This window comes from Pelodiscus sinensis, chromosome 7 (genome assembly GCF_049634645.1).
Source record: "Pelodiscus sinensis isolate JC-2024 chromosome 7, ASM4963464v1, whole genome shotgun sequence".
Taxonomy (NCBI): Eukaryota; Metazoa; Chordata; order Testudines; family Trionychidae; genus Pelodiscus; species Pelodiscus sinensis.
In genome coordinates, this window is record NC_134717.1 from 34,997,167 (window position 1) to 35,022,330 (window position 25,164).

At 41.4% G+C, this 25,164-nt stretch overlaps 1 protein-coding gene across 1 annotated transcript in view; it reads right to left on the minus strand.

The window, feature by feature from the left end:
* Window positions 1–25,164, minus strand: part of KCNH7 (potassium voltage-gated channel subfamily H member 7) — a 406,542-nt gene that overhangs the window by 73,737 nt on the left and 307,641 nt on the right. The window contains exon 6 of the mRNA XM_075933507.1: window positions 5,892–6,317. Coding sequence (XP_075789622.1) covers window positions 5,892–6,317 — 426 coding nt within the window. The remainder of the gene's footprint in view (window positions 1–5,891; window positions 6,318–25,164) is intronic.

The window sequence follows — 25,164 nt, forward strand, 5'->3', positions numbered from 1 at the left end:
AGTTCAGAAAAAAATACCTGCTTATCACATTAGTTCATTGTTAGTTTCTCTTCTAGGAGTATAATATTGAGTAAATTTCACAGAATCCCTACCTATAAGTTTTAGAGTCTCTGAGGGGTAGCGTGTTAGTCTGTAACTAAAAAAACCTTAAAAGACCACAATGGTCCTATGGCACCTTAGAAACTAACCAAAAATATATACAGGCAGTCCCCGGGTTACATATATCCGACTTACATCGGATCCCTACTTACAAACGGGGTGAGGAAACCCCGCACTAGCTGCTTCCCCCCAGCAGACCAGGGAGACGCGAAGCTAGCGACCCCCACAGCAAACCAAGGAGACGCGGAGCGGCTTTTCTCAGCAGACACCTCAGCTTGAGAATAAAGGACTGAGGGAAGTGAGGTGTGGGAGAATAAAACTGAGCTCTGGAGAAATGTTTGGCTAGAGTTTCTCCTACAATATGTACCAGTTCCGACTTACATACAAATTCAACTTAAGAACAAACCTACAGTCCCTATCTTGTACGTAACTCGGGGACTGCCTGTAAATAGTATCATGAGCTTTCCTGGGCACAACCCCCATCTAAAGCTCATGATACTATGTATATATTTGTGGTTAGTCTCTAAGGTGACACAGGACCATTGTTGTTTAAGTGCCATTAGTTATGGTTTTTCCTCAAGTGTGACTACTGACTCCTTCCTGAATATTGAAATTAGTTTAGATGCTTAATTTCCAGAGCCCTTATGGTAAACTGATTTACAACACAAGGATGTTTTGTTAGAGGCCAATTGATGGTGGAATAACTAGAAACAGGAAGAGCCATTTATCTGTCTGATTGCAGAAGCATTATTTAGAAGGTATTACTGGTATTCAATTGTTTCGATGACTACATTGGGAATAGCTAATTATCTACACATGGAAAACACTGGTGTTCATTCTGAGCTAACAGTCATTAGAATTGAAACATTTTTACTCTTATTTTGGTGGTGCTATTTTCTTCAAAATATTATTATTATTAATACAGATATTTCAATAATACCAGCTCCTATGTGTCTCTTTTTAAAACTATATAAGCCTTGATGTGTATATGTAGCTCAAACTGATCCTTGCAATGTACCTTACCATTATATTTAACTACAATGTGTTTCATCTACCACCATGTTCCATAGCTTTCAAGTGTTGTAAGGGCCTTCCAAAGTTCCTCACAATACCCTTTAGACTATCCAAAATTATTTTGTGTTTCCTGCAAATTTTGGTATCTCTGTTCATCTCTTTTCCAGATCATGAACAAATATATAAAATAAAGAGCAACACTACTAGAAATCCTCGAGGAAACCCAATATTAACCTCTTTTTCTCTTATAACCATTTTCTAATCCATAATAGAACTCTGCCTTTCACCCTGTGATTACTAAAATTGCTTATTAGACTAGCCTCTTCTAAAGACTTGGTTATAATTGTCCTTCACACTAAGATCTTCAGTAATAAATGCTTAATATTAATTCACAGTAGGGCATTTGTTTTCAGCCTGAGGTTCATGGACCCTTGCTGTAGATTCAGAGAGGACTGACTTGACAGGTGGTACTGGAGCTCCTAGTTTCTAGCAGATAGACTTAAACGAAGTCTATACAGGGTTTGGGGATGCCTTATTCAACAATAACACTGGTCTGTATTGCTATTATTTTTACAAACAACAATAGCACAGGGTCTTACTTCTTTCTGTATCTTTCGGGACAGTGTCTTCCCTCTCTGCCTGATTCAGCAAAACACTTACGCTCATAACTTTAAGTATGTGAGCACTCCTGTTGAAGTGATTAAAGGACACATTTACATCATTTGCTGAACTGGGACCTTTGTGATAAAGAAAAGTTTGCTTATCAACAGGTCCCTCTGCCCTCCTCTCTCCCTGCATCTGGGACACCAAGTGAGAAGATGGTAGGAAAGAAAACTAATTTTTAGTTTAAAAAAAGCATATTTAAAACATAGGTCCCGGTATCATGATCAAAGATGCAATCATTGTAAATGTGCATGCAAATGATCTATTTGTGTATATTTGTGTGAACTTAGCTATGCAACTGCATGCATCTTGTGCTAAAAAACTAGGCCAGATTCTAGCAATAAGATTAAAAATAAACTATCAGAGTAACAGAAGGCAGAAAGAAAACATTTGCCATCCCCTTACTTTCCCAAAGTTTCATGGATGTCACACAACAGTCAAAACACACAGAAAAGGGAACAGCAGATAAATAACTATAATATTATTTTGTTAAAAATCTATTTAAATCAAAAAGGTTTATTTTATATTATCTAAGTGTCTCACTGTGGAAATGGGAAGGTTAACAACTCTGGGTTTGTCAATACAGGAAACTAAGAAAAGTAAAGCAAAATAGAGGTATTCAAGTAATGCTGCATGTGGTATTTTGATTTTCTCCTGCCCTTTCTAGGCACAGTTGGATATTTAGGTTTGCTAAAGCTGGATAAGCACACATGATGCTCTCTTTAGAGCTGGTATTGGCTAATAAAAAGGATGTCCAGGCACAATTGTTAGCAGGGGATCTTATCTGAAGAACCCTGAGGTAATGAAAAAAGCTTTTTCAGGGCAAAGGCACCCCTATGACTGAAAGTGACAAGCACTTTATTGTAATGGTTTCACATTCACTCGCTCGAACTGGGCTATTAAAAAAGGGTTCACCATAAAAATATTTGACTCGGGTATATAAGAAACTAAACTACAATGAAAGTGAAGTTCAGACTTTCACCCAGCAGCTTTTAGAAAGTAGTTTATATAGCCAATGCTATGAATGAGAGAGAGGGGTTTATTGAAAAGATATGCTGAACTGGCCATTAAATCCATAGACTGGTTGTTTCTCAGGGAAAGTTAACTAGATTCTATAGTTAGCTGAAACATTCAATTTGGAAAGATGGGCAAAATGACTAATCACTTTCCTTTTATTCACAATATATGATCTAATTTTTTTTCTGCTGAAATTTGTGCTATTTGGAAAATAAGTTTCTAGAATAGTCTTTGTTGCTGTTCTTCAACATTACCTAGCTACCTAGGGTATGTTTATACTACAGGCTTTTATTGACAGAGGGTTTGTCGACAGATATTGTCGACAAAGTTTCTGTCAACAAAGAGTGTCTAGACTACATCCAGTTCTGTCGACAAAGCAAGCTGCTTTGTCGACATGAGAGTATAGACGCAAAGAAGAGAATAGATGCAATAATGCCTTCTGTCGACAGCATTCTGTTGACAAAAGGTGTTATTCCTCGCAGAATGAGGTTTACCGCCATCGACAAAACTGCCGAGTTCTGTTGACATTATGTCAACAGAACTTGGCGGTAGTGTAGACGCAGGTATAGTTTTGTCGACAAAAGTCCACTTTTGTCGACAAAACTCTGTAGTCTAGACACAGCCCTAGAGTTTTTCTATAGTGCCAGTCACTAGAGTGTCTAGCACTCTACACCTTTGCCTGCCACACATCTTTAGGAAGGGAGAACAATGACATGAAGGGCCACATTTAAAGAGCACTGGGAGTTTTTATTAACCATAAGGGCTTTGGATCAGGCCACTAAAGAGTGGTTCCTTCCTGGCTTTTTCTTCATTCCCTGACTCTATGGACTTTTTTCTCATAGTATAGGGGTCATGTGGATAATTTCCAGAGGGGGAAAAGATAGCAGACCAGTGAGGGAAGCAGCCACTGCACAGGCTCACTTCAGCTTCCTCCCTAGATGTTCTCTTCTGCTCCATACATTGTAGGAATAAATTGGTTCAAGTTAACAGTATCACCACACAGCTGTGCTTTCAGTGCTTCCTCTTTTCTGCTCTTTTCTTTTCAGGTGCCAGTTAGGAGCTGGTACTAGATTCAGAAGAAATACAGGAGAGTGACCATAGGTAAGTGTGACAAATGCAAAGGATAAGAAGTTACTCCAATTGCTGTCTCTGCCTCTGCCTTTTGATCTTCTTTTGCAGAGAAAAGGTTTTGGGTTGGTCCATATTTTTCTCAGTCTTTCAACTTGCTATCTCTTTCTTTTTATTGTATTCCTTTAACAAGACTTTAGGGTCCACTATTTTTGTTCTCCGAACATATCTTCAGATTTCATTTTTAGATCCTTGCACGGATACAAAAGTTTGTGTCCACATCTGCAAAAATGAGCTGAAGCTATCTGCATTCACATCTGCTGAGAGCAGATGCCCATAGCTGTAAAGTGGCTATCCATGAATTTGCAGGTTTCTCCCTATTTTCCCTTCTATAAGTGTCAAGCCCATTGAAATTAACATGGATCTGTTGACTTCAGTGGGAAACAGAAGGACTCCTATGGACCCAATCTCTCATTCGCCCTCCTCCCCACTCTCTCAATATTTATATGGTCCACATAACCATAGAATCTGTCCATCAAAAAGAAAAGGAAATGGAGGGAAAGGAGGATGGCCCTCTCATTATATATAACTTAAAAAGCAGAAAAAGAGTAATGAAGGTTACTTTATTTATTTATTTTTATAAAACTATATATTATCACTAGTCTGCAGTTCAAATGACTACTGAAGCATTTGTGACACTTATTTTCTGTGACCTTAAATACTAGTTTGCTTGAATCTCTAAGAACTATCCCTCTGAAAATAGCCATCTTGTTCTAAGAATTCAATTCAGATTGTCAAGAAGAATTGATTTTTGTTCCTTTATGTAATTGCTTTCCTTTAATACACAGTTCTGTAGATGGACTGTATGCTTTTGCTCTTTATATCAGGTACATTGTGGCACTGATGGTAACCAGTGAAATAAGCAAATTTCATGCTAAGATTGGTGCTGATTTGATAACATTCACCTTTCTCTCATCCCTTAGCAATGTATACTCATTATTAACAACACTTCCAGTTTCTCTTATGTCAAAATGTGCAAAATTGCACTGGGGGGAAAAAAGTGGATTATTCCTTTGCGAAACCTACAGATCATGATATTTTGATTGGGTTTACTGCTGCTTTTTCTTTTCAATTGCTCTAATTCTGCATACACCAAAAAGTATTTTCTCCTTGTCAGTTCACCCTTCATCACAAAACACATTATAATAGCCTTTAAAAAAATTAAATAAAAACTTTTTGGAAGGAGGCAGAATTGGGTCAGATATCCACAAAGTGTATTATACACATTTTGGGAGTTTTCAAATGCATATGTTTGAAAACTGCGTATGTCTAGTTTACACTTGCTTTACCTAATCTGTGCACAACACATTTAAGTTTTGTATCTGAGAATAGATACTAAATCAAAATACCATGGTACTAAATTTCTGTGCCAAAACTCCAGCTGGTATATATCAGACTACTTCAAATGAAGCTAATAGAGCTACATTAGTTTATATCAGCTGAGCATCTGACTCGGATTATTTTTGCCAGGATTTGAACTTCTGAAATCATTTTAAAACAAACCAAACCTAGTAATAGTTTTGGTTTAACCTTTCCAGATTGATAGCCCTGAGGAGTGATACCCTCAACCGATCCTCAGAACAGATTAACCATGTATGTGAGTGAAAGACAGGAAGGGAGAAATGTCTTTAGAACACCAAGATTATTCTGAAACTGTGTGTGTGTTTAGGTTCTTATTTGTATAGAAGTTTGCATCAACAAATTTGAAATGAAAAAAAAAAAAGAAAAGAAAAAAGAAGAAGTGGATCATCCAGCCTGTTTTTCTGCCTGTGAAGGCTCATCCTCTATCATTTACTGGTGTTTTGTCCAGTTGCATTTAAAGTCCCAAGTGCTAGGAATTTCACCACTTTCTTTGAGATATTACAGAACAGCCCGATCGAGTTTGCTGTCAGAGAAATGTTGTGTGGGGAAATAGCAGTTTATCAAAACCAATACTTCTGAAGAAAAGGCTACTTTTTATTTTAGCTTACCTCATCAGAGCCAGATCCAAAAATCAGCAGGTCAAAAGGTATTGCAGCAACCATGTCAATTAGGAACCAGCCTTTGAAGTAGTGAATTGCTATTTTTGCTGGGTCACTTACCACTTCTTCATTCTGGTTTACATATGTTGTTCTGAAGTTTATTAGAATGTCAATGATAAACATAATATCCACAATTAAGTCTACCACATTCAGTGGGCTGCAAGAATATCCACACACTCGTCTTTTCTGTTCCTCACTGTCATTTAGAAGGAAGGCCGCAGAGTAAGGGGTGAATATGGCAGTATATATTACCAGCAACAAGATGAGCCAGTCCCAGACTGCTTTGAAAGGACTGTAGTGCAATATAGTAAACTTGTTGATGCGGGGTGTCTGGAGCTTATATTCTGGCAGAACATCTGCTCCTAAGGATAGAACCTAGAACAAGAAATATACCATATAAAAATTAACAAATCAGAATAAATGATTCCGTACATATTTTAAAAATATAGCAAATATAGTGAAATAGTTAAACTATCTTTTGGTCTGGAGATAGGCCCTGATTACTCAGTCCCTAGGTAGTCAAAATCTCTGTCTAATACCTCTCTATTGCCACGTAACATTTATTACATTTTTGGAAATTAGATCATAAGAACAGCCATGGTGAGTCAGAACAGTGATATGGATAGCCCAGTGTCCCGTCTTCTAACAGTGGTGAATGCCAGGTGCTTTAGAGGGAATTAATAGAACAGGTAATTATCAAGAGATCCAATCTGTATTGCCTATTTTCAGTGTCTGGAAAACAGAGGCTAAGGACACTTGATAAGAACATAAGAAGAGCCATACTGGGTCAGACCAAATGTCCATCTAGCCCAGTATTCTGTCTTCCAACAGTGGCCAATGCTAAATGCCCCAGAGGAAGTGAACAGAACAAGTAATTATTATGTGATCCCTCTCCTGTCATCCATTTCCAGCCCCTGACAAACAGAAGCTAGGGACACCATTCCTACCCATCCTGGCTAATAGCCATTAACGGACCTAACCTCCATGAATTTATCTAGTTCTTTTTTGAACCCAGTTACATTCCTGGTCTTCATGACATCCTCTGGCAAGGAGTTCCACAGGTTGACTGTGCACTGAGTGAAGTAAAACAAACCTTTTGTTTGTTTTAAACCAGCTACTTAATCATTTAATTTGGTGACCCTTAGTTCTAATGTTATAAGAACAGGTAAATAACTTTTCCTTATTCACTTTCTCCATAACTGTCATGATTTTATAGAACTCTATCACATCCCCCTCGTCTTCTCTTTTCTAAGCTGAAAAGTGCCAGTCTTTTTAATCTCTTTTCATATGGGGCCCATTCCAAACCCCTAATCATTTTTGTTGCCCTTTTTGGAACCTTTTCCAATGCAAATATATATTTTTGAGATGAGGTGATCACATCTGTACACAGTGTTCAAGATGTGGGTGTACCATGGTTTTATATATGGGCAAAAAGATATTCTCCATCTTATTCTCTATTCCTTTTTAAATGATTCCTAGCATTCTGTTTGCTTATTTGATGGCTGCTGCACATTGAGTGGATGTTTTTGGAAAACTGACCACAATGACTTCAAGATCTCTCCCTAGGGTGATTATAGCTAAATTAGTCCCCATCATATTATATGTATAGTTGGGATTATTTTTTCACATGCGCATTACTTTACATTTATCAACATTAAATTTCATTTGCCATTTTGTTGTCCAATCACTTACTTTTGTGAGATCTTTTTGAAGCTCTTCACAGTCTGCTTCGGTCTGAACTATCTTGAGTAGTTTAGTATCATCTGCAAATTTTCCCATCTCTCTGTTTACCCCTTTGTCCAGATTATTTATAAATAGGTTGAATGGGATTGGTCCCAGTACGGACCCTTGGGGGCAACACCAGTTACAAAGGGATCTCAAGAAAAATGGGTAACTCTTCATAGTCTGCTTTGGAGTTTTTCATCTTGAGTAGTTTTGTATCATCTGACATTGTGCCACCTCACTGTTTACCCATTTTCCCAGATTATTTATGGATGTATTGAACAGCAGAGATGCTATAGAGGTCCTTGATCCTTGCAAGGATGAGAGTAACATTATTTGCCTCTCTCTATTTTGAGAGCAGACTGTATATTCCTACCCTTTGTTTCCTATCTTTTAACCAGTTACCAATCTAGGAAAAGACCTGCCTTCTTATCCTATGACAGCTTATTTTGCCTAAGAGCCATTGGCAAGGGACCTTGTGAAAAGCTTTCTGGAAATCTAAGTACACTATATCCCCTGCATTATCCTTGGCCACATGCTTATTGGCTCCCTCAAAAAATTATAGTAGATTGGTGAGGCATAATTTCCCTTTAAGAAAATCATGTTGAGTCTTCCCCTATAGTTTCAATCAATTTCCCTGGTACTGAATCTTTTAAAAATGTACATAAAAGATATGTATTAAAAATGAAAAGATACCTGGTATGAAATTGTAGGGAAAAAGAAATGCCCTGCGTGATAATCATTGGGTGCTTTCATTTTCTTTTGGATTAGCTAGTTGAGATTTGAGATTTTAGCTGGTACAAAATCAAAGAGAGTCACCTTGTCCCAATATTATTTAACAAGGATATTTTTGTTTAATTTTCTAGGAGCAAGTGTTTCATGAAACTCAGATCTTCTTTTTAGCCATCTAAACAGCACTAGCTATTCAATGAAGATCTACTATGAAAATGTTGTGAGAACACCAGGGTTAATAACTACTCTTCTTCTTTGAAAAGCAAAGCAGGGAATGATTAAATCATCCACAAGATTATATGGTACTTTCAAGCAGCCACTGAACACCATGCTGAGGTGATGGTAGAGCATGCTCATCTATTATTTTTAGGTGGGACTTGCTGTTAACTAATGGGACTAGTTGTATTTTTTGCACTTGAGGTATTAGTCAAGAGCAAGCTGAATCAGAGACATTATACAGCATCTGAAGCATTCTCACTTTCAGACCCCCACCATGTGATGTGACAAGAATAAATCAGTTAGTTGTTTCCCTAGTATTTGAGAACAATGTGTATGTGTGTGGGAGGAAGAGTGAGGGGAGGAAAAACTGCTATGCACTGTGTAAATAACACAGCCCTCTGCTAGAGATTTTTGAGCCAATGAAAGAATGGATTAGACAACAAGAACAATAAAGCTCACTTCACAATTTTCTGTCAGTTGTATGCAAATTCCAACCAATGTGCTGTATTGCTGGAGAAACAATCAAGCTCTATTCTTTTCTCTCCTATGCTAGTGTAAATCAGGAGCAACTCTCCACTGAAGTCAGGGCCTGACTCTTTACACTTATATTGATTTATTTCTGTTAACTTCAATGGAATTGAAGTGTTTGAGAGTGAAGGATCAAGCACAATAAAGATACGGTAGCATAAACATGATGTAGGATGAGAAGCAGAGCCAGTGTTTTAATAATTTCTTAGACACAGGGAGACTGGATGATTTGTTCAATATAATGCTTTTCATTTCTGTCAGAAGAAGAAAAGTGAGTATTGCCTGAAATTCATTACTGAAGTTTTTTGTTTGATGGCCATGTGGGTTTTTTGTCTTCTCAAACTAGTCAAAATGGTTAGTTGGTTTGACAGCTATTTGTTTTATATATATATAAATAAAAACATCCCCCTGTTTCAGCAACTGTACAGTCGGTCCCCGAGTTGCGAATGATCGACTTACGAGCATTCGCAGTTACGACCAAAACTGTCATAAATGGCGGACCCCGAGTTATGAACAGGATCCACACTTACAAACAGCGCGGTCACGTGTAACTCAATGGGGTCCGACTTACGAACAAACCAAGTTACGACCAATTGCTTAGTCCGTAACTAGTTTGTAAGTCAGAGAGAGGCTGTCTTGACAGTTTCAGTAGACTTTGACTAAGAATGAAGACTAATTTATTCTCTGTCTCCCACAGGCCATCCCTGTGAGGTGGAGGCACTGCTTGGTCCAGTCTGTATTTATTCATTGGAGAACTGGACAGTCAGCACCAGATACTGATCCCTCTAATATTTGCAAGAATGAGTTCCATGTGGAACCCTCAATGTATAAATACCTTTTTCTCCCCCAAGTACACGATGGGTCAGTACTCCCAATTGGCTCATGGCTCTGCTCAGGTCTGGGTAGGGTGACCAGATGTCCCGTATTTAGGCACTCTTAAATGTGTCCTGATTTTTCTTAAAAATGACTGGTCCTGCTGCCTGCCCACCAGTGCTAACTGGCAGTGTCTAGTGGTTGATGATGATTGTGGGTGTGCAAGGCTGGTGGTAGCTGCAGGGTGACACTACATCTACACTGCACAGTTATTTCAGAATAAGTTATTTTGGAATAGTTATTTCAAAATATCTTATTTCAACAAAGCACATCTACAGTGCAGGGAAGCCTCAAAATCAGTCCGAGGCAGGCTTCCCAAATGTAGACATGCTACCTTGATTTAGAGCCCCAGAAGGAATAACTTAGACTGGCCCTGGTGAGGGGCTATTTTGAAATAGCAGAAGTGGAGCGTCTACACATGCCTTATTTCAAAATAGCTATTTCGGAATAGGTGTTACTCTTTGTACAATGAGGTTTACAGAAGTCAGAATAAGCCATCCATTATTGTGAAATTATTTTGAAATAATGTAATTGCTGTGTAGACACATGCATAGTTGTTTTGGAATAATGTCCGTTATTCTGAAATAACTTTGCTGTGTAGACACACCCTGAGAGACTGGTGCTCCCCCTGCTACTCCATCAATACAATCCCCATTATATGCTGGCTCTCAGCTAGGAGAGCCCCACCCTCCATCCTATTTCTAGTTACTGGTGAGCAGTGACAACTGCTGACAGTGGAAGGAGGTTTGCACCGGCCATGTGCCTTACCCCCCCACCCAGGGAAGAGCTGGGATAATCCCCTTCCATTCTGGGCCCTACCCCTGCCCTGCCCCCTTGCTTTGCCCCCAGAGGACTGGTGGGACCAGTGCTGGGGGTCTGCACCGTGCCCCGCCTCCACTCACCAGCAGCAGCAGGAAGGGTGTGGGCCAGGCAGCTTCAGTTCATGTGGTGCTGCTTTCCAGTTGCCCTGCTCCGGGGGAGGGATGGGACCACCCTTGTGTTCCCTGGAAGCAGCACCATAGAACTATGGCATAGGCCACAGAACTTCTCCCAAAATATGAGAACACAAATCTAATTATTTAAAACCACCATTTAAATTGAAATGAGATGTCCTTTAAAAATACTTTTATATTTGTCATGAAGCAAAGAAATATAATTTCATTTTTGTGGTTGCTGGGGATAGGAAGGTAATATAGACAAAGAAGGGGATAAAATGTATTCACAATTTCAGCTTACAATTTGCCAGCACTGTTAGCTTTTGTTAAAAATCTATTTAAACCAAAAAGGTTTATTTTACATTATTTTAGTCTCATTTTGATTTGGAAGGATACATTTTACTAGATTTTCAGCTACTATAGTGGGGTGAGGGATAGCTCAGTGGTTTGAGCATTGGCCTGCTAAATCCAGGGTTATGAGTTCAATCCTTGTGGAGGCTGTTTAGGGATTTGGGGCAAAAATTGTCAGGGATGGTACTTGTTCCTGCTGAGAAGGCAGGGGACTGGACTCAATGACCTTTCAAGGTCCCTTCCAGTTCTAGGAGATAGACACTCTCCATTATTATAAGTACTGTCTCTGGAGTGGACTGACAGCCTAGTAGCTAGAGAAGGTTATTTCCAGCCCCTCTCTGTTCCAAGTATCAGAGGGGTAGATGTGTTAGTCTGAATCTGCAAAAGCGGCAAGGAGTCCTGTGGCACCTTATAGACTAACTGAAGTGTTGGAGCATAAGCTTTCATGGACAAAGACCCATTTCATCAGATACATCTGCAACAGGACTCCTCACCGCTCTCTCAGTTCCATGGCCTCACTCTCTTTAAGGGTGTACTTGGGAGAGGAAAAGGTATTTTATACCTTAAACAGGGGCTACTCAACATTCGGCCCACAGCCTGTTTGTTTGTGGCCCATGGAGCAATTTGGATTTACGCAGGGCTCAACACGCAGCCCGCAGGTGGAATCCTTTGAACATGGCCTCCACTAGGAACACACTTCATAATGGCATGTCAATATACTGGTCTTCTGTTGATATGTGTTTTAGTAGTTAAATTTCTGGACTGTCATTGCTCATTAAAAGTGCTGCCATTTGGGTGGAAATTGGGTAAATATTGCATTTTATTAATACCAGCAGAACAGACTTAAATGGGGCCTGCGTGTTGTGTAGTCTTGCCTGAATCTTTGTATTCATGCCCGTCAGTATGAAATAAGCTATTTGCATATATTTGCATGTATATGCTACCATACTTAAGCTGCGGCCTATGGCATGTGCTGTGAGTATCATTGTGACCCCCGAGGATTCCGAAGTCGAGTAGCCCTGCCTTAAACATTCCACAAGGCTGTGAGTGAGAGGGATCTGCACTTCCCATTTCCACCAAGTATCAGCCAAGGGCTCTGTGATAATCCCTGAACAGCAGCAGCCCTCTTGGTAGGGAATCTATACCTGCTGTTCTGGGCTGCTGCTCATTAGTTTTTGTTTAGTTTGGGTATGGCTCCTCTTGTTCAATTTAGTTGGGAAGTCTGTTTCCCATAGGGCACTTTTGTAGCTTTTGAGGGGCATCTGGTCATGGTTCCAGGCTACTTTAGACAGGGCACCCATTAGCCAGGGAGACCAAACCTTACAATGTCCCTGGGCTTCACCCACTCAGTTGCCTCCAGGTCCACATGCTCCTAGGACTCCTCCACAGTCTCTCGTGACTAGGGAGACAGTGCTTCCTCCCTAATGGCTGTCTTGGTGGTCAGGTTAGTGATTTCTTGCCCCTTCACTAGAGAGCCCAAAACTGAGCCAGACTCCATCCTTTTCTCGTCCCTCCAGGCCCTGCATTGGTTGCAGACATAAAGGGTTACCTGGGACCAAAGTATCTCTTTAACCCCTGCTATGCAGGCTGCCAGTTTCTCTGCTTCATCACAATCTGGTCCTGAGTTTTCTCCATGTAAACTTATGTAATTTACGGCTCCTGAAAACCAAACCTGCAGCTTGGGTAAACTGTGTAGTGTCATTAGGGGGGCCAACAGACATTCTGGGTCCATGGGCAGGTTGGGCGGTGGCTCTGCACTCCTGAAAGGAGCAGGCCTGAGTCAGTCATCTGTCAGTGCCACCCAAATCGTGCCATGTCCACCCCCACCAGGCATAGAGCTGCCCAGAGAGCAACACATGGGATTGAGGTGAGGATTTAAAGGGGCTGAGGCTCCAACCACCACTGCTGCCACAGTAGAAGCAGTAGTGGCCAGGAGCCCCAGGACCTTTCGAATTACTGGGCCCCAGGGTAGTTGCCTTTTTTGCCCCCATCACGTCAGTGGGCCTGATTTTTATTGACTCAAATGGATCAAATATATAGAATTGGTTGGATTAATCATCATGTCTGTCTACCTCTTCTTGAGGTATCTCCACCTTATATGTTCAGTCTGGGGTAACAGTAACTGTCAACAATGGTACATGTTACAGAAGTGTAGCCCATCTTGCAGTTGAAATTCCCCAGTGGGAAAGTAATCAGGATCCAAATGCCATCTCTAAAGTCAAGTAAGTGAGCTTATCTCAGAGGTTGAAGTTCTTCTGTGCCTCCTTTCTACCTTTTGTTATGTCTACACTTGCCCCCTAATTCGGACCAGGGAGGCAAATGAAGCATACTGAAGTTGCTAATAAAGCGTGTGGACACGGTAGTCTGATCCAAAACCGTTCCCTCGAATTAACTGTTACTCCCCATTGCACAAATCTACAATGTCAGACTACTGTATCTACACGCTGCAAGTTAAATCGGGCGACCAGCATTTTAAAATGGCGACCGGCCGCGAATATGCTAATCAAGCGTGGGATATTTAAATCCTGCACTTCATTAGCAACTTTGGTATGCTTCATTTGCCTCCCTTATTTGAACTAGGGGCAAGTGTAGACATACCCTCTAAGATTAATGCAGTAGTTCCCCTGCTAGTAAAAAAAATGAATCTATTTGAAGGCAATGGAGGACTGGGAGGGATATCAAGGGAATTGTTCAGCACAAAGAAAGGAGACAGCTACTTAGGATATCATAACATATGGGAAAAAAGGGTTCTGTCAGTCTTTACTATTTAAAAGGCAATTTAATTGCTGGAGGAGGAAGTCCTAATAGTGGGCTCAGCCATGGTAAGTCTACTGCTGGCCCTGCTGCACAGGGCTGAAGCCAAAGCTTGAACAACTTAGTTTTGCAGGTTCCCCTCTGGGGTGGGGCCATAGTAGGCAATTCCCCTGCTTGCCTCCCCCTATGCTGGCCCTGCGAGGTGGCCCCCATCAGACTGGCAAGCAAGGCAAATGCCTTAGGCCCTGTGCTTTTGGGGCCCCACACTACTGAGTGTTCACCATCCACTGGCTGGGGCCTGGGGCCCTGCTCCCAGAGTCCTGCCTTGGGCCCCACAAATGCTTTGGCTGTGCCTGGCCCCCATTAAAATGAATTGGTGACCCAGTTTGAGAACCACTGCATTAGGTGCATGATCTCTGATTGCCACCGGTCTCTCTCCTCACGTGAGATAACCCCCCTCAGTTCTCCATTACTACAATCACACTATATCTAACAAGGGCAATTTCTTCCCTTTTTGTCTCTATTCATAACATCACTATGAAGCCAGTACCACCTGAATATCCTAAGGAGATGAGTGATTTCAGAAATCACTATCTGAAAATTACTGTATTAGCAAGTGCCACTGAGCAAATGAAAATTAAGCCAACATTTGCCCCCTGATGACAAGCATTAACAATGTCCTCAGGAAATTCTGATTTAGTTTGTGATTATTATGGGCTTTCAATGCCCATATTTCAATCATCTTAGTATCTTCTTTCTTGAAGCTGACAAGGGCACACCAATTCTGAAATGATAAATAACTGAAATCCTTTTGATTTTAATGCTCCAGAAAATGTAATAGTAATCTGCTTTTAAATGTCAGCACAAACCCAATTTTTTATTTGTTTTTCAAAGGCTGGCTATTTAAAGTATAGCTTCCCAATCAGAAAATACTACCACTGAGGATTTAGAGGGAGGATTTACCCCCTTTCACCTTCTCCATTACATTAGAATTATGTAGTAGAATGTTGCTTACATTGATGTTCTCCTATCAGAGAGCATCTGAGGTATCAGAAGATAGTATCGAAAGAGAATCACTTTTAAATAATAAGCTTTCTAATATAATGATTGAAATAGATCTATTGCCACAAGAAAGTGACATCTTTGCATATCTACATATATGCTTCCCATATGCTTCAGATATATGAGGTTTGGTATAAACATTTCTCATTAAAGCATTAAACAATGAACTCAATCTTTCTTTGTTCACTGGACCAGAAATAGCAGTGTTTCTTTTTGAATATACTCACATATTCACCAGACAATGAATGGATATGTGAACCAAAAAGACAATGTTTATCTGAACATGTTTGAATCTCTTTTATTCTAGAAGCCCCACTACTATAGTATCTCACAAAATAAAGGTTCTGTGACTATCCAGCACTCATAGGTTTCAGACATACTGTGAATACCCCATGAACAAGCTTTTGAGTAATTTTTTTACAGTAATTTATTTTCTGGAAAAAGCTGAAACTTGGGGGCTACGTCTACACTGGCCCCTCTTCCGGAAGGGGCATGTAAATTTCACGAGTCGTCGTAGGGAAATCCGCGGGGGATTTAAATATCCCCCGCGGCATTTAAATAAAAATGTCCGCCGCTTTTTTCCGGCTTTTAAAAAAGCCGGAAAAGAGCGTCTAGACTGGCCCCGATCCTCCGGAAAAAGTGCCCTTTTCCGGAGGCTCTTATTCTTACTTCAAAGAATAAGAGCCTCCGGAAAAGGGCACTTTTTCCGGAGGATCGGAGCCAGTCTAGACGCTCTTTTCCGGCTTTTTTAAAAGCCGGAAAAAAGCGGCGGACATTTTTATTTAAATGCCGCGGGGGATATTTAAATCCCCCGCGGATTTCCCTACGACGACTCGTGAAATTTACATGCCCCTTCCGGAAGAGGGGCCAGTGTAGACGTAGCCGGGAGGTAATGTGAAAATTCAAAGAACCAAATATAAATCAGAATTTTATAAACCTAAAACAGCTAAATGTGGACTATTGGATCAATTTGTATGTTCACAGAATCATAGAATACTAGAACTGGAAGGAACCTCAAGAGGTCAAGTCCAGTCACCTGAACTCATGGCAGGACTAAGCATCATCTAGAACAGGGATACTCAACTTTGGAAGCCCCTGGGACCACAATAATACTTACAGCACATGCCGAGGGACACAACTTAAGTATGGTTGCATATACATGCAAATATATATGCAAATAGCTTATTTCACACTGATGGGCATGAATACAAAGCACTTCCCACAATGTCCCAGTGCTTCTGGCACCTCCTCCCTGGGGCCTAGAAACACCAAAACCCTGTACCCATTTGTTCCAGCCAGCCCATCCACTTGCATCTTTCAGTGCTCACCCCACCCGAGAGATGCCTTGCCATTGTGGAGTGTGTTCCCAGTGGAGGCCATCTTCAAAGGATCCCTCCCACAGGCCGCATGTTGAACCCCATGTAAAACTCAAACTACACCGTGGGCCGCAAACAAATGGGCCGTGGGCCGCATGAGGCCTGCAGGCCGCATGTTAAATAGCCCTGATTTAGATCATCTTTAACAGATGTTTGTTTAACCTGCTTTTACAAATTTCCAGTGAAATTCCACTCCTTGATCTGATTTTGGGTTAACAAGTATGTCTCTACTAAACATACAAACCATTGTATTTATTTCCCACGTTAGCTTTAGTTTATATTGCTGAATTTTTAATCAACACTAAAATCCTTGTATTAGATCTATTTTGGGTTAAAGAGTACAGCACATGAATTGTCACCTTTTTGATTTATTACAACATCAGTGTGATTAATTGCTTAGTGAAACCAACAGTAAGACATGGGCTGAAGTCTATCATCCTCACTGAGGCTGGCTGCTGGAGAATGACCGTTCCTGTTTCCCTTAACTGAAAACAATCTGATTATTGGCTAGTTAATGCTCTGAAACTGCTAATTAGCGTTAAACATTTTAAATGACATAGAGTTAATATTTAAGTGACTTGATCAGAACAGCGTGCAATGACAGAGCGGGTAGATCTTTAACAAAAATTGATGTGGTACAGAGGAAAAAAAAGGCCAATTACACCATTTTACCACACAAGTTAAAACAAGGAGGTATGATAAATTGCTATTTGCAAACCCCCAAAGATTAGATATGGAAGCTGATTTTGACCTATTATATACTCTGACTCCATTGCCTTTAATCCAGAGTTATCCCAGTGGAAGTGAAAGCAGCATTTGGTCTAAGATGTATTACTGTTTCCAATACAAGTAGTCTATAATTATTTGTCTGAGCTTCTCATGGTGATTCACAAGAATTAGGTGGATATTTTATTACCTCCACAGTTGCTTATGCTATGCTACTTGGTAACCCTTTGTTCTGCACTATTTTGTACAGTCATGCTTAAACATACTGTGACTTTCAGAACAATGCTACAGCTTTATGGGTTGAGGGATATATTGGTAAAAGGGGATGTGTGTGGGTAGACATGAGCAGCAGGGGAGTTTTTACCTGCATATCTCGATATCAGAATGATCTAAGTTCCTATTTTAGTGTTTTGGTACAAAAGAGAATCTATTTTTATTTCTTTATCCTCTATACTCCAAGCCTTTTTTTAAAAAAAACAACAACATGCTTTTATTAAATAATAATCAGTTACATCATCTCCCCAAAAATATATGATGAAGCAGAGAGCAAATTTAAGATCTGAATCCATGCTTTAAACTCACACCCACCACACATGTGTATGCAACCTGACTCATCTGAGGTATGCATATAGTTACTGCAGATGGGTTAGTGACTTGAAATTACAGCAGCTGTACTGAACAATTATTGGGCTCTCTGACTGAGAAAATTTCCCATGGGTGACAAAAGAACCAGCTGGATATTGCTGGTGTTTGCATAGTAGATGTGTATTGGAATCTATGAACATTGAAATCCCCAGAAATATAATCACTAGATCAGAGAATTCATCCAAAAATATACCACAGTGGAAAAGAGATACAAGGCAAGCTGCCTCGTCCAAGCACTTTGATCTTCCATTTGAAGGGAGTTATAAAGCTGTTCTGGATCTTGTTTTTAAAATGGAACATTTAGATCTTAAGCCTTAGGAGTCTTTTCCTGCCAGCCAGTCTACAAATACTTTCATGTTGGTTTGTAATGCATCAACAGAGCAACACCTTTAAGCAGGATAGATTTGTTGAGTATACTTTAATGAACTTTAAATCTTACCATACTAATGTGTGGGTTAATCAATGAAGGTGATATTAACTACAGCTGTATTTTTAGCAAATGCTAATGACAGAAAAACATGAAGAGAGAGATGTTACTCAAAAACTTTAGGCTACAAATTGGGAAAGAATCAGCACATTATTGATTGTTCTATCGACCACAAAGCCTCTAAGCTGTTAACAAGCAGTTATAAATCAGCCAGAGAGCCATTAAATACTATATTTGTAACAAAGGCTTAAATAATTATCATTTTTAGTCACTCAAAATGCAGTTACAATCATTAGTTGATGACCTGTCAGTAGAAAGAAGTTCTTGTTGATATCTCCAGGCTGGGTATTTTTAAACTATTTGGCCATTTATGAAAATCCTATATTTATCGAGAGCTATTTGAAACTGGCTTGATGGCTCAAAAATATTCAGATGCTATTAAAACAGAACACAAAATAAAATGCAGAAGGAAATATGCAGTGCTTACGATTGAGGTGGGTAATTGTGGTAATGCTTTAGGCCTATCCATGCAGAATGCACATTGATAACACTGATAGAAGTTTCACACAGTCAGTGAAAGGTGAGGAGACATTTAGGAATCCCCCCTACAATACATTTATGCTAAACAAAAAATATGGCCTAGATTTTCTAGTATGATCTGTGCACTTTGTACTGCTCAGGCAGCTCTCAGTGTAGATTTCCATCAGGAAACAGACAATGGAAGATTACCACTGGCATAAAACTAATGACTGACTTCTGCACCAGCCATCCCCCCCCAGTGCCTGTGGCGAGAGAATACTATGGCTGTGTCTACACTGGCATGAATTTCCGGAAATGCTTAAAACAGAATAGTTTTCGTTATAAGTATTTCCGGAAAAAGAGCGTCTACATTGGCAGGCTGCTTTTCCGGAAAAGCCCTTTCATCCCAATGAAATTGTACCCTCTGAACTTCAGAAAGTTGTCAGAATATGAGGTTAGAACTTGTACAGTCCCTTTTATTTCAAATAAAGGAATGGGTTACTTCAATATTAAGAGAATGTGGTCCCAAAAAGCTTCTTCTGTATCTCTTGCATATATGTGGCCTAGATCAGTGTTTCTCAACAACTGGTCCATGGACTGCAGTTGATTTCAGAGTTCCCTGACAGTTTAGGAAGGCAGGAAGCTGGTTCTTAATATTAAAAATGACTGAGCTACATTGGGGTCTGTAGTGAGTGGAGGACCTTTCCAATTCTACATTTTTATGATTCTATATGCCCTAGTTATTTTAAAAATGGAGCCTATTACAGGTGCTTGAATTTCAGAGAAGAAAGGTAAGAAATTCAGAAGTGAATAGCTATGTTCTATTTCCTTGCTATTGAGGACTCTCATTTCTTGAGATCAGTAATCAGAAGAGGTTCTTCTGAATAATACTGCACTTCTTACGATGCAAACATATCTAGCAGAAGTCATGGAAGTGTGAGTTTCTAACATATCACCTGAGAGGAGTGGCTTTTACCATAGTCTTTCTTCTCTCTTGAAAGAATGCCACTTTTGATTACATGTCAAATTGACAATTCATTGAATAAAGTCTTATATCTGAGGGTACAGAGTATCTTAGAGACAAATTCAGCCCAGTATTATTCCAGTGTCTAGGAAAGGTAGACTAGGCTGTACAGACTGATCTGAAAGACAATAGCTGATCCAAGGCACCTCTGATTTTGGAAAGAAAAAGCTCCCTTATCAGTTGCCCCAGTATTAGTAATCTTAAACTAAGTATTTATATTACATATTTTGTATCAATTGTGGCTAACTGGGTTTTCACAAATATTGTACATCTCTTAGCTTCTTAGAAAAGCACCATAGCTTTATAGTAACCTTCCTTCATAAATTAATTGTACAGATCTTTTTTGGGTGGGCTCCTGTTTATTCATTAGCTCCCTGAGACCTGCTTCATTCCGCAAATCACAGGAAATACTTTATAACTGTTTTTTGAATGAATCCCTAAAGATTCAATTATATTTAAATAACTGCCAGATAGAGTCAATTTGGAATTTTTTTCCATGTTACACTTTTCACTGATATGCATTTTTGAAAAAATTACTTTCCCCTTCTTTTAAAAAAAAAATGCTCTTTGCCCTGGTTCTCCAACACTGAATTCTCTTAGTCTCTTAATACTTCTGTCACCTGTAAAATCCTAGGATTAACCACTCCCTGGCAAATGAGATTTATAGTAAAAAGATATGTATTGTTTGCTAGGGCATATTGTATTGAGAAGACACAAGAGAGAGAAAGCAGAAGGCCTTTCCACTATACATTTATATAACCAATTTGCTAGTCCCTGCCCTTTTGTACTGCTTCAGATCCTGGCCTCAATAAAAAAAAATAAACAAACTAAACAATCTCCTAGGTTATCCAGGTCAGCCTGTAAGAGTTATTCCTATTCACTATCCACACCAAAAGAAAAATTTCCTTGCTAGTAGCCCAGCTTTTCTTTTATGTGCTTCAGACCAGTTGAAGATAATTGGCTCTCAATTACCATTAATTCCAAATGCCATCACCTGTTCCAACTGCAAATCTCAGGAATTTTTAGCTTGTCCATTTATCATACTCTCAGTTTTTTCTCACCAGGAGTAAATGGGAAGTCAAACCTTTCAGTAAACTATTCAATTTTTGTTCCCACTGACCTTCCTGTTCATATCTTTTCTAGTACTCAACAGTGAAAACCCTCAATCCTTGCAATAAGTGGTGCTGATCTGATACATAAGCTAAACAAGGTGGTTCCCCAAACAGAGTAGATATATGCTCCCATTACAGCACTGCAAAGTTGTAGTGTTTGCAAAGTACTAGTGATCCTGGTCTGGATCCGTAAGAGGATGTAGCCTCACAGAATCACTGAAATCCACCTGAGTTAGATGCCCAAGCTCCCTCTACAATGAATGAGAAGAGAGATTGGTACTTAAAAATGGGATTTACAAAAGCCACTTCCTTGCCTCAACAATTGTAACACAGACAGGTGGAATCAAACCCGGGACCTCTAGAACTCAGTGCACGAGCCTTTACTGAATGAGCTAAAAGCCAGCTGCTGCTTGGTCAAGGCTGTAGAAGAGACCCATTATTCTCTCTGTAAGTAGTCTCAGTGCCACTAGATGGGCCAGTGCACCAGACCCAGAAGGTGTGTGGGTTACACAAAAACAAATGTTAATTAAAGGAGTTTGTCCCAAGTGGGGCTTTATAGGCTTTATATGGAACTACCATCTACTCTGAGACATGGGCTCCCCAACTTGAGGGTGAATCACTGTGACAGGAAAGGGCCATGTGCGTCTGTTCGGAGGGTAATTTGGATCGTTACACTATTAAAATGAAACTTTGCAATTCTTAATTTTTAAACTGGAATGTTCGATGCAGATGATTGTGCTTGTACATTTGTCATAATATGCAGCATTCAGAGGAAAAACACTCTCCACCTCCCCCCCAGCCTGGCTGCTCCCTGCTGCGGAGCAGTGAAGCACATCCTCCAGGCACCATCCACGGACCCTTCATTCCTGCCCCCACTGTAGCCCAGGAGGTAAAGGATCCCTGGGAGGCTGCAGGAAAGTTTTGGGGTTAGCTCCCATTCACCAGCCCTGACCTCTATATGCACACACAGCCCCAAGAAATCACAGAGCAGAGAGGAACCAAATGACTGTCCTGCTGGGAGGGAGAGTGGGCAAGATGCTGGAGGTCATCCCTCCTCCAGCTGTGTTGAGCCCAGGGCTCTGCTGCTCCCTCTTCCCAAAGGGCAGTTGCTTAGTCTTCTCTCTGTTCTCTTGCTTCCCCGGGACTGCATTTGCAGGAGCACCCAGGCAGCGTGCACCAAAACTTGTCTGTGGTCTTGTGACCAGGAAGCGCCTCTTGTTGCAAAAATCTTCTTCTGATCTGTTTCTATTGGAAATCTTTCCAGTTCTCTGACAGTGTGCTTGCAGATGGGTGTTCAGCAGACAAGGGGTTACTACAGACCTGAGGTGTAGCTTCCATTTGCAATAGATTGCACCACAGATTGGCAGGATACAGAGAACTAAAGGAAGGTGTCCCAAGAAATTCTGAGATAGATTAGTATCAGAGGGGTAGCCATGTTAGTCTGAATCTGCAAAAGTGGCGAGGAGTCCTGTGGCACCTTATAGACTAACTGAAGTGTAGGAGCATAAGCTTTCGTGGGCAAAGACCCACTTCGTCAGATGCTTATGCTCCTACACTTCAGTTAGTCTATAAGGTGCCACAGGACTCCTCGCCGCTTTTGAGATAGATTAGGAAGACTTTCAGGATCCAAGTCAAACTGGGGACACATGTACACAGGAAATAATAAGTCTCAGATCCTAGGTCCCAGTTTAATGGGCTTGGACACTCCAGTCCCGAGACCTAGGTTCAAGCACTAGGTTAACACAATTGGTGTGGCTGCAAGTAGGGCTGGATTTACATTGCTCTTTAGACCTATCCAGAGTCATTTTCACACTCACTTTCTCTCTGTCCCATTGAGTATTTAAGTCAGAGTGGGGAGCATTTTTGGGTGAGGGCCACTACAGAAAAATCAGGCAGGGGCCACACACAAGTGAGAAGTAACCCTCCCCCACAAACCTCACTGTCCTAGCCCACAAGTGAGAAGCAGAAAAATAAAGGTAACACTCCCCTTAACCCCAGCAACATGGAGGGTGGACTTCCAAGACTCAGGGCTTACCCCCAACACCAGGGCTGTGTCTAGACTGGCCAGTTTTTCTGGAAAATCATCTGCTTTTCCGGAAAAACTTGCCAGCTGTCTCCACTGGCCGCTTGCATTTCTGCAAAAGCACTGATTTCCTACTGTAAGAAATCAGTGCTTTTTGCGGAAATACTTTGCTGCTCCCGTTCGGGCCAGTGTAGACAGCTCAGATTTGTTTTCCACAAAAAAGCCCCGATCGCGAAAATGGAGATCGCGGCTCTTTTTGCGGAAAAGCGCGTCTAGATTGGCACGGATGCTTTTCCGCAAAAAGTGCTTTTGCGGAAAAGCGTCCGTGCCAATCTAGACGCTCTGTTCCAAAAACGCTTTTAACGGAAAACTTTTCCGTTAAAAGCATTTCCGGAAAATAATGCCAGTCTAGACGTAGCCCAGATGTATTCTTCTGGGGTGCAGAACCTGGGCAGGTGATAGGGAGCAGGAACAGAGTGGGATGGGAGTGTGGGGTTTGGGGATGTGGACTCTGGGAGGGAGGAAGGCTGCAGGAATGGACTGAAGATGGGGATGTGGTATCTAGATTGGAGGAAGGATGCAGTAGTGGGCTGCGGACGTGGCGTATGGGAGGAAGGGATGGTGCTGGAGCAGGATGGGGGTGCTGGATCTGGTTGGGAGGGAAGTGCAGGAGGAGGTGAGCATTTGGGTACCAACCTGGCTCAGTTCCCTGCTGTCTCACTCCACTCTCAGCCTGCTGGCTTTTACCCTGCCACTGCAATGGGAGTGGAGCCTACAAGTGATCTCAAGGACAGAGTTTCCCTGCGTTGCCATTCCTCCTGCTGGGTGGAAGGGTACCAAGTGCACAGAGCCAATTTCTCCCTCTGCCAGGCATGGCCCTTAGGTTACCTCGAATTAGCCTGTGAGGCTCGGGGATGCCCCTCTGCAGCAGGGAGCCATCATTGGCACTGTAGCCACGTAGAGGGTCACAGAGGCTCAGTGACTCCCCATGTGGCTGGAGCCGGCTTTCCCCACTTGCAGGCTGAATCACTCGAAGCCACTGGCCAGATCTGGCTCATGGGCCATAGGTTCCCCAACCCTGATGTAAATATTTATCCAGAATGGAACTGCTTCAAGAGAAGAGACTAACAGTTGCTCCTGAATATCTCATATCTTAGGGCATGCGTATGCTAAAAAGGGAAGTTGACCTAGATTGGTTCAACTTACAGCCACCCTGGTAATTACTGAAGTGGTTCATGTCCACACTATCCTCCTTTGATCAGTGGCGTGCAATACAGGGAGCTGACAACCCTGACTTTCCGCTCCATGCACTAATGCCTGCTGAGAGCAGAGCTGCTCTACTGGCACCTAGCCCTCACTGACTAGTCCTGCTCTGTTCCCTACTCCACACTGGGAGCCTGGCATATCTCCCCTCAGCTTGATGCTCACCATTGGGAGCAGGGCCGCCACACAGAATCTTGCTTCTCTGCTGGGAGTGACTTCCAGCGGGGAGCCGGGAACTTTGAGGCTGCCAGGATCCCAGTGAGGAGCCCAAGCAATGGGCAATGACCCAGGTGAGAGGATTCTCTTGCCAATGTCATGACTTCATGCTGACAGCTAATAGCTGAACTAAGTAATGCAGTGGCCACATGGGCACTGCATCATTCTTACTCTACCAACGTAAGCCTCTTGTAGAGGTGGAGTGATGGGGCCGTGTTGTATGGTGCTTACATGGGCAGGAGAAATGTTGTAGTGTGTATGCTGACATAAAGCATAACTCTGTAGTATAGACCAGGGCTTAGTGCACTCTCCTCAAAGGTGGGAGAGGTGTGTTCATATCCTTTCCCCCGTCAGGTAGAGGGGGCAAACTGAAGCTGGGTCTGCTGCATCCTACATGAATGCTCTAACTACTGGTCTACAAGTTACCAGGGAAGTGCCTCCTTCTCTGGTGGAATTTCATAGGGGTCTTTTTCAGTGTGCTCAGAACCCAGATTGGGCCCTTCAGATGAGATAGGTGTGGGAACACCTCTCTCTGCCTGGTTTGAGAATCTCACTGCATCTTAGGCAGGCTACGAGATGCCTAGAGTGAGGTTTCATGTGCATAACTAGCAGCAGAAACTTAGGAACCTAGGGGACTTTGACACTTAAAATTTAGCTGTCAAGGGATTTTTGGTGCCTACAAGGTTAGGTTAAGGATTCTGAGGATCTCAGTGAT